Consider the following 10,551-nt stretch of genomic DNA (forward strand, 5'->3'; position numbering starts at 1 on the left):
CAAGTGTTTTCCGAGCGAATATAAACCGTATGGAAATTCATTCTGTGATTAAAAGAAAAAAGGAAATCTTAGGAATTCTGTTACCTCATAGTACCCACCTGGTTACCTGGAAGCGATGGCTAACAAGACCAAGAAAGAGGCTGCCGTTCGGGGCAGCGGACGAGGGAAGAGGTACTCTGGGAGAGGACGGCCGAGATCGGGCCCGGAGAAGAAGGCGAAAGTTAAAAAGGGCGATGGGGCTCCAGAAAAAGACAGAGGACCGCAGAGTAATGGGGGCCAGAAGGTGTCCAGGGAAAAAGGTACCACTTCTGGCTGATACTAGCTTTTCATGGGAGAGTAGCTTCGTTCTGCATGAAAGACCAGATACGATATACGTAATAAGCTATTACATGTGCAGCTTGAGAAGTGCTTAATGTGGTTTTCAATAGACTTTTATTATTGTCTATAGTCTATATAAGCCTTGGCAAACAAGGAGGCTTCATCTCAGATCTTTAATACGCCATTTTCTTCTGAGGCCGGTAGTATGGAACCCCTGCCCCTTGTAGTAGGGAACAGTAACGGATAGCAGTTACATATCAGATCTGAGGGACAGCTTTGGCCTCATTATGCTTCCCCTCATTAATGAAATTATTTGCAAAGTAGTGCAGGATGATACTTAGGAATGCAGCCAGATGCTGGCCGACGTGAGGTTAACATTTTACGAATCGAACATTGTAACAGTGTTTCTCAACCCGTCCTTGGGGATCCCCAGACAGCAGGCAATTATTGATAGGGAGCTGGGAGGGATCAGAAACGTGGACGGTCTTCGGGTCCCCGAGGACCGAGTTGGGAAACACTGTAGTGACATTCAGTTGTGGCTGGATCACCTCAGTATTAAAGTTGTGTTACCCTCGACAGAGGTGCCTGTGGACGAGCCCGCGGTGAAGCGGCTGAAGGGGGTGGAGCCATTTCATCTCTCCGAGCAGCAGCGAGCTCTCATTCAAGAGGACGAACTGAACAGGAAGCTTTGGGAGGAGGCCATGAACTACCTATTGGAGGGGCCTGTAATATTCTCATTTAGAATTCATCTGTGCTTTTGTCATGTAGGAACTATGTAGACCCAGGGAGTTTACACACATGCTGGTAAAAGAGGGAAAATTAGCAGTGGATGTTATTAAAATGATAACAAAGCAGCAGGATTCTGGGTAAAAGTGATCTGAGTAATATCAGGTATTAATTTTTTTTTAAATGAGACACAAAACTGAATCAACACACAAGGAAATGGTTTGAATTTGACTTTAAGTGCTTCCATAGTCCATTTCGGAGGAGAAATTGATGCCGCATGCAGTTTCTATGGTGATGGCTGCACGTTGTCTGCCTGTTTCAGAACTTCCTGAAGAAGGTGGAGCAGCTCTTCATGTGCGTCTGCTGCCAGGAGCTGGCCTTCCAGCCCGTCACCACTGTGTGTCTCCACAATGTCTGCAAGGTAGGTACAGAGAGAGCAGCTTTTCCACACATTTTACACCTGCAGTATTACATGTGGTGTAAACGCAGACAGCACAGTCATACATTCCTCAATAAACACATACGTTCAGTTAAACAGCAGTTCAGTTTCATACGTCACACCACGGCTTATAGAGATTGGATGTGGTAAACTTTGCATCCTCTTCCTGACAGTTTTGGTTTTGATAGCTCATTCAATTAATGACATTGAATTATCTAGTGAACCTGTTCAGAAAGACCTGCTTCTGTCATCTTCTTTTCTTTGAAAACCACCTGATATTACTTTGGTATGATTTGTTTTTATGTCAGAACAATTTTCAAGATATTCCCATATTAGAATGGCAAAAATAGTGAATAGTTAGACTTTCATGTGGCAGAAATGAGATCACCCATATGTCTGGAGTTTGCTTCTTTAAAGCAGTGTTTCTAAACCTGGCCCTCCCAGCTCTCCCTGCCAGACAGTCCACATTTTTGCTCCCTCAGGGAGCTGGGAAGGAGCAAAAACGTGGACTGTCTGGGGGTCCGGGTTGAGAGAGACTGTGGTAGAGTTCTCACTTTTTCTCAAAACTGTACCAAAATGCATCTTCTCTAGAAGCTCAGGATTACCAAGCACTGAGTGACACCTGTAACTGGCCGTAACGCCTGTCCTTGTTCCCGCCCAGACCTGCTTGCAGAGATCATTCCGTGCAGAGGTGTACACTTGTCCAGCTTGCCGCCACGACCTGGGCAAGGACTATGTGATGATCCTCAATAAAACACTACAGGTGCTGCTAGACCAGTTCTTCCCGGGGTACAGCAAGGGACGATGAGTCACCACTGTCGCACACGTACGCACTCAGACACACGCACACTCAGACCATCACCACACACGTACACAGGAACACAGAGCCACAGCTAATCCGCACCAACAGAAACACCCTGCCCGTCCTATGGCTGACTGCCCTTCAACCTGGATTCCATTTCACCTTCCTTTCTTGAGGACACCACTCCTCCTTACTTTTCCCAGGACAATGCAGGTGTCACTTCCTATAAAGCCAGTTTATTACCCTTCCCTTCCTGACTGTAAATACCGGACTTGCTCAACCCACACTGTGCGGCTGTAACCTTGACGAGACGTAGACCAACAACGAAACAGCCAAAAAAGTCCATGATGTAACAGTCTGCGCCGGATGCCGCTCTGCTTAAGGTCACCCTCCCCATGTGTCCTCGTCTACTTACCTGGTCCAAAACCCTTCAGTTCTTCCCATTTTGTTGCCCTTTTTTGTGATGTCGACATAAATGGTAAAGAATTTTTTTAACACGAAAATGAAAACGTTTTAATGATTATATTGCTTATAAAGCGAACTGTGATGTGCATTACCTGTCTTTCAGCTCTTGTTTTTTTTTGTTTGTTTTTTTTAATGACCTGTGCCTGTTCTTTCCGCGACTGGCGAGCTGATGCCCCACCTTTCTGTGAACCTTCCCCTGTCCCTCAGTCTTGTACTCTCCAGTTCTATACAGTACTAACAGTTGTAGTTCCGTGGACGCTTTGCTCTTGCATTCATGTTGAGTGTTATACGTTTTATTGCACTTATGGAAAAGGAAAAAAAAATGTAATCTAATTTCCAAAATAATTGAAGTATGCCACTTTAATACAATTTTAGTTGCTTATATTTTAATCATTAGTTTGTTGTACGTGAGAAGCTTTACCTGCAGCGATTTAAGTCTGAAGTACATTGCTTCATGTCGTGATCTGAAATTTTGTACATGGTATAATACTTGATATGTACTTATTAAATATTTTGATTCCAAAAAACATGTATTTGCCTGTCTTATTCGTGCAAAACAGGGATGGTAAACGTAGCACTTGCGGCAAAGCCTTATGTTGCATTGAACGGATCACATGACTTAATTCATCCTCCCATTTTCCAACCACAGGGTCACGGTTGATTAGGCAGCGTCGAAAACCTGCTTATGCTGTGTTTGAGGGTGTTGGGATGTGTGTTAAAGAGCCATCTGGTGGTTATTTGGTGAATTGCAGTGCTTAAATTTTTTTAAGCATCGGTTAGTAAAGATTCCAGTATGTATATATTTTCATATGAAAGCATGGCCAAGACCCAACAGGACAGGCTTCAGCCAGTGGCCTGAAGGTGACCCCTGACTGATCCCTACAGTTTCAACCAAGAAATGAAAAGAGACGCTGGACATGTGATATTCCTGTCTTTGGCTGCCATCATGTTCCATGAAGTTAAATGGATATATGTAGTTTTTTTTCTAGGCTAAAATATGTAATCATTTTAAATACATTTGCTCCATTAAAAGATGTCTGAATTTTCTTCCGCCTTCGTTTTTGTAACTAAATTTTCACTATCTGTTGTGGATGTAGTCCTTTATTCCTAAATAAGCTCAATGTAACATACCAGGATTACTTGTCTATGGTAAGTGCATGAGAAGCATAAAATTAAATGATTTATATTGTGGAAGTATGACGTTTGAACACCTTTTCAGTGATTTGCAGGGTCTTACCACAGCAGTCCTGGCCATATTGGGGGTTAAACTCTGGAGTTCAGGAAGGTCCAGTTAGTGCAGATCTTCTAGCAAACCACTCCCCAGAGGGAAAAAAAATAACTTCTAGAGACGGAGTAGCTGTGTGGTGTGGTATGTATGCCAGTTTTCGTTGTATCTATTTTTGAGTGTAGACCAGGGCTAAATTGGAAACAGAATTATATTCCCACAAATGACCACATGCTTCATAGTTCATAAGGACTGATATTTGTGTGCAGTTCTCATTTTAAAGGGAAGGAATTCTGAAATGGCAATCAAAAGACCAAGATGCCACACACCACACTGCATCATTCAGCTTTGTGGAAAGTACAGTAGGTTAAACAGGTTTACAGTACATAGTTCTACCCACCTTAGATTCCAAAGCCTCACTGCTTAGAAAACCCATGTGGCAGTACTGTTAGGAGAAACCCTATAGAATCCGTGAGCCACAGAGCAAGTATCTTGCACATTTTATGAACATCTAAATGTTTGTGTGCATGACTGCTTTGTGCCCGAAGCTGCCAGGGATAAGATCCAGCCCTCCCCATGAACCCCAGCAGGAGCTGAAAGATGGATGGACAGATGAAGGGTATCCCAAGGTAGAAACCCTCGAAGAATTCACCCCACACTTGAGAAGAGAACCGACTGCAGGTACCAGCTTGCACTTCAAAATAAAACCCAGAAACCATTAGATCTCACGTTAAAATGTCTTCATAACCAAAGCATGCATACAATTACAAACATGTTCAATTTCTGTTAGCAAGAGTCCTTTAAAGTACTTTTCCAAATCTCTAACAGAGCAAGTACCAAAACACTTGTTTTTTTTAAATCATTTTTATTATCACAGACACACAATAAGGTACCACTATGCAGGTGAACATCAATCATCAAAACTATGTGGGAGTTGGGTATGTAACTTGTGGAGGAATGCTTGACCAAAATTCAATCAGTACAAAGTTCCCAAAAAAAAACTGCAGTACTAAGACATTGTGCACATAACAGAAAAAAAAGCAGACAGCCAGGTTAGTATAACCACTCCATAACTAAGACTAATCACACAAGCTGCAGTCATTCTTCACTTGATTTCTCAATTTTATCTCTTTGGAGCACGTTTGCAGTGTAGATCTAAGTGTTTAGGCTCCATATAAACAGGAACACTAAAGCCATTATGGATTTTCATATGTAACTATTTCTGTGCATTGTCATTAAGTAATGCAGTTTCTTTCAATTATATCCAATCACGGACAGGATAGCCAAGTGTAAAACCTACTCTTGCACATCCACCAAAATTACGCATATTCCTTCAGCTCTTCAAAGCTCATGAAAATTTTAACATATTTCAGGACCATTGGCTTCTCTCAAACACTGAATATACTAAAACTAAATGAGCAAAAACAACGGCAAATGATGCGTATAAAAAGCCACAGAATCTCATTCACGGGAGCCTAAGTCTATGCACTTTCTTGGAACACAAAAAGCGTGGGTGTTTTTAAGCACTTGAGTCACAAGGGGACAGCTGAGGATCTATGGGTCACTGGGGGCGGCATTCTGAATTAGTCTTCATCAGAGGAATCCCTGTCAAAGTTGTAGGCCATGAAGAACACATCAGGTCGAGGTGGGACAGGGGCGTGGCCTGGTTTCACAATCTCAAAGCCCAGAAAGCTGAATGTGCGCAGCAATTTAGCTAGGAGAGAGAGAACGGCATTTTATTATGTACATATATATGCAAAATAAACTTCACTACATGCATAAAGCACACTTTCCAAAACATGTCAGAACGATTTTTAAAAATTACATTTACACGCAGCCATGATTTTATTGCCGTAACTTCAATGAAGGGGGTACAAAATATTACACGGCCGTCTCGTGCATACCTCTGTCATCTCTGTTCTTGTAAAAGCAGACAAATACTGTGACAACGTTCAGATGTTCTTCAGCATACTCCAGAAGAGCTGCAAAACTATTGGAAGAAATGTAAATAACTAAAAACATTTTTTTTTTTTTAAATGTCTCTCTCTCTCTCTTAACTGGCTCCTAACCTCAAATTGCCTTGTTCATATGCCAGTCTGGAACTCCCCCCATACCTCCTGTGAATCTCACCTTTCTTTGCTGCCCTCAGGAAGGGTATCCCGGGGAATCTCCACATAAAGGTTGTCGTCGCTGACCACTGCGTCCCATTGGATCATCCGAGACGCTGTGGGGCAGCTCTTGAAGTGAAGGATCCTGGGACGTCCATTTCCTGCTGGCTCCTCCGTCACTGTGAGCTTCTTGTCCTGGCAAAAGAAGCCAAGGTATTGCACATCCAGCACAGTTCATAAAAACAGAAAACTGAAACATGTTCAAAAGGGCTTTTCAACGGTGTTGAAGGATACATATCAAGCAGAGCACAGGGCTACTCACTGAGTGCAGCGGCCGAGCTGAAGAAGTGTGATCCCATTGACCATTCCCTCGCCCACCTGGGATCTTCAGGGGTGGGAGAGGGGCATCAGGAACACCACAGAGGCCCTGGGCTGTGGGTACTGCTACAGCGCAGAGGCAGCCTGTGTACACGGCAGCCAGAAAGCACAGTTACACACAGAACAGGCATAGACATACCCCAGACAAGCGTATACAAATTCTGTGCATAATGGTTTCATTTTCTTGCCATGTATAATATATGGATTACTCTCCTAAAAGTAAAGGATCGACAAAGACACTAAATGAATTGTACAACGTTACTGTTCCAAATAGGCCATACCTCAATGAAGTCAGTAATTTTAAGTAAGGAAATTTAAAGGGAATGCAGTTTACTAAATTGTGTTAAACATTTATTGAATTTGCAATTTTGGAGTTGGGATTATAACGGAGATCTGGTGAAATGTTGTTTTGATTACTTCAGTTCAGATGAAATATTTTGACTCTCCCACAAATGTGTTTTTAAATGCAAACTTTAACTTAAAATTGGCTGGGGAAAAAAAAAGGGATCGGTCCTTATTGGCCCAAGACGATTAATTGTAATATCATGGATTAAGAATGCTGAATGTAATATTATGAGAATTATTCCACGGCATGCATTTGTGATTTTAATTTAAAAATAAATCCCTCTTTATCGTGTAATATTACAAGTGAAAATAATTCGATTACAATAATCCAAGATAAAATAGAAAACAAATTCACATTAAAACAAAAAGTTCCCAATAATACCGTTACATTGTTACACCCCAGAAACGAGTGACGTCAGAAATAGGAAATCGGCCTAACCATTGTGATGTAGCAGTTTAAGGATCTACGACGAACAAGGCCTTAGGAAAAGAAACCATAATATACTTAGGTATTTAAAGCAATAGCAAGGCCAGAAATCATTTTAAAAGTATTCTTTAATTAGTATGCTTTAAAAATATACATATGTATGCTACAGACAATACAGATCATTTTATCAGCCGTGTTGTGTTTTGATGTCGTTTTGGGCCTTTAATTTTTTTCCCCGTCATACGCGTCACGCAGCTTTACACGAAGAAGCAGAATAATTTTTAAAAATGAGCCAGAATTGGTAACGTCGGGATTATCTACATGTGTATTCCAAAATAGCTGGATTTTGTTTGATTATTCACGTTACACGACAATTATTTACAGCAGACGCTTAGCTACATAAGCTAGCAGCTAAACCAGGAAAAGGGACACGGCGAGCTGTGACGTACGCCGTAATTACCTACCGCTAGCCTACAGGGCGAATAATAAGGCTCGTATACGGAAAATGCAATCGACTATACAACTGAATAACTTCATCAAATAACGCTCATCGATAAATGCGTCAATATGCCGAGTTTCACTTATGACATTTATGCGCTTCCAGCAACTGTATAAAAATGCAGTCTCCCTCCCCCACATTTTTAGCAGTCACTTACTTGCCACTCAAGTCACAAATACTACTACTAAAAGCAGCCATTGTAGTATAACACTGGTGTTTTCCTTCTTTTTCGCGAGCAAAGCAGTGACTATTCAGGATCCGCTGGAGGTTGGATTTTACCATCCGGCCTCGGAGAGGTACACGACGGGCTGACTTCTCACGGCGATCGTCCGATGAAGAATGAGGCTTACGAGGCTGGCGATCGGTCACAAAACTGAGAGCGGCGCTTACGTAGCGGACGGGGGGGGGGGGGGAGCGTGCGGCACTGGCTGCTGCAAAGGGGGAGGGAGGAAGCCGGGGCGAGTGGAAAAGTACTGAGATCCCGTGCGATCGCACTGCCCTCATGATTGTTTGGTTACATTATAACCGTCGCATTGTCTGGCTTAATGTGCAACTACTGAAAAATAAAACACCAGCCAGAACAGTGAACGAAGGCCACACCTCGTATTCCAGTTCGTGTAAATATTCGTTTTACATCAATAACACACTCTGTTTTTACACAACTTGTTTTTGTTACCGAATGACACCTATAACACTGGTTAAAAGCAGGTACCATGGGAATGAAACCAAAGTGTTTTCCCCTACTTTTAAAAGCGATTTGATTGTTTTTGGGTTACTAAACCAATCTTGCTAAACATTTCGAAAATGTTCATGGATGATTCACCGCTATATTTTAAAATTTGGCGGATATGTGAAAATATCTACAGAGAAAAAGTAATGTACTTATACGTACCCAGTACAAGCCTATATTAAGTATGAACAAAGCTGTAACCACATTTGGTAATAAGTGGTAACTATAATTTCCCAGTCGGCAGCCATGCCACCTGCTGCTCTGGCTAGGTAATTCATCTGAAGCTAAGCCAGTTTGGGCCTGGGCAGTACTTAGATGGGAGACCAACTAGGAAAGCTGCTGGGAGACGTGTTGGTGTGGCCAGCAGGTTTGCCTGATGAAGGTCATCTTTTGAAAGAATAGGGGTGGTACCCAGATCTCCTGGCTAAAACTGCCCACTGTGGCCCTTTCAGATCTGCCCCCCAAATTATCTCCTGTATCTAATTGGTGAATTCTCCCCCTTCACCACCTTAGCTACTTTGTGAAGAACGTACATGTGCAGAATGGCTGCCATTACATCATCCAGGTGGGGTTATAAGTACAGTGGTGGCGGTTGAAGTGGTTCCCTACTGGTTCTATATAAATGTAACATTCAATTATAATTTACTATGATGCGTCATATTTGCAAGGAAAATTGATCATTTAAATAATAAGTATTAGTTAATTGTCTTTTACTAATTCCTACTAAAACATGCAAATGTAAATATAAATATGAAACACAAACATAAGCATCAGGAGAAGTGGCAGGAAAATGACATATTTATGATCTGTGCTTTTCACTTATGTTACTTTGATATACATAAAAGTAGCTGTTAATTTCTGGCTGCACTCAGAAAGGTCAGCAGTATAATTTCAAATTTTATTAGTATTTGACCCGACCTCCACCAGCCACTCTGACCAGGGTAAAGAGTTAGAAGATGCATAGTAGGATGGATTTTATTCTGATTGATTTATTGGTTGTTTCTCCATATTGGATAGTGCTTAGACATAATGCAAAATGACTATATATTGATTAAAATGTATTGAAACCAACAATGTCATAACTCTGAAACATATTATTCATGAATGTCACAATAACAATAATAAAAACATTGATGTCAACAATAAACAGTAGTACAAATAAAATATTGTTTAACGACACAACATAAAACTGCCCTTATCAGCATTATCACGCAATATAACAGCCAAAAGACACAAACCAAATGCTAACTTTGTTTAAAAATTCATCACCTGAGGTATTTTTGCCTTAAAACGTGACAGTTACATCCATTATCTGTTGTTGAGGTCTCTTCAAACTTTGATACTTTCTGGGGGTTTCATATTCCAGTAATTCAGTAGAAGAATCCACCCATAAAAACATTTGCATAAGTGTTTATCTAATACAGAGTCACAGTGACTACAGTCAAACTCAGGAAACGCATATCACGAGGCCATTCAGTTCGTCACAGAGTGTATGTTCTTTGTAACTACCGCTTGGTAACATTTTCTCCGTCGCAATTTCGTTGCCTTTTTTTTGTAAGAAATACCGCTGACCACTAGATGCCGCCAAAGTTGTAACATAGTATTGTAACATTCATTAAGACAGTGGTACTAAGCAGAGTACAGCTTAATAAATAAACTTCATTGGTAACACACACCCAATTAGACTGCATAGTGGAAACCCTCCCAAGCTCTACTGACCTGCTAGCCTCTTCACCAACTGTGTTTAAACCTTACCCCCACAAAATAACTATTTATGTGTGCTTCCTCACTACTAGTACCAGAGAGACTATAAGACAACAAAGAAAACAAGCGTTTACCACAAATAAATTTGCTAAATAACATAACTTTTTTTGCTCCCAGCATGCTTTGCACTACCAGGAAGTCCTTGCCCTGCTGGGGGTGTGAATGAAAGGTCCTCTTCGGTAGGTGTAGAGTTTACCTGGTCTCCTGGTGTTGGTTGCCTTTCCCCTGCAGTCCAAAGGTGCATTTAGGTGAATTAGTGTTTCTAAATTTCACACTGATTGTGAGTATGTCTACCTTGCAAAGAACTGGCATCTTATCCAGGGCT

General features: G+C 41.4%; 2 protein-coding genes across 3 annotated transcripts in view; one reads left to right on the plus strand and one right to left on the minus strand.

Moving 5' to 3' along the window:
• The window catches only part of LOC111854176 (E3 ubiquitin-protein ligase UHRF2), a 60,377-nt gene extending 57,100 nt beyond the window's left edge, over positions 1-3,277 (plus strand). For both annotated transcript variants that reach the window (XM_072714584.1, XM_072714585.1), the window contains exons 13-16: positions 92-299; positions 898-1,043; positions 1,367-1,465; positions 2,145-3,277. In XM_072714584.1, the coding sequence (XP_072570685.1) occupies positions 92-299; positions 898-1,043; positions 1,367-1,465; positions 2,145-2,291 (600 nt within the window). In that variant the 3' untranslated portion in view covers positions 2,292-3,277. The remainder of the gene's footprint in view (positions 1-91; positions 300-897; positions 1,044-1,366; positions 1,466-2,144) is intronic.
• Positions 3,278-4,820: 1,543 nt separating this feature from the next.
• On the minus strand, positions 4,821-8,107 carry oaz1b (ornithine decarboxylase antizyme 1b). The gene is given in 6 exon segments (XM_023831932.2): positions 4,821-5,689; positions 5,880-5,965; positions 6,106-6,278; positions 6,406-6,492; positions 6,494-6,545; positions 7,890-8,107. Coding segments are annotated over 6 exon segments (654 nt in total). The 5' UTR covers positions 8,015-8,107; the 3' UTR covers positions 4,821-5,558.
• Between the last annotated feature and the right edge of the window lie 2,444 nt (positions 8,108-10,551).

Source organism: Paramormyrops kingsleyae, chromosome 7 (assembly GCF_048594095.1).
Source record: "Paramormyrops kingsleyae isolate MSU_618 chromosome 7, PKINGS_0.4, whole genome shotgun sequence".
Classification (NCBI taxonomy): domain Eukaryota; kingdom Metazoa; phylum Chordata; class Actinopteri; order Osteoglossiformes; family Mormyridae; genus Paramormyrops; species Paramormyrops kingsleyae.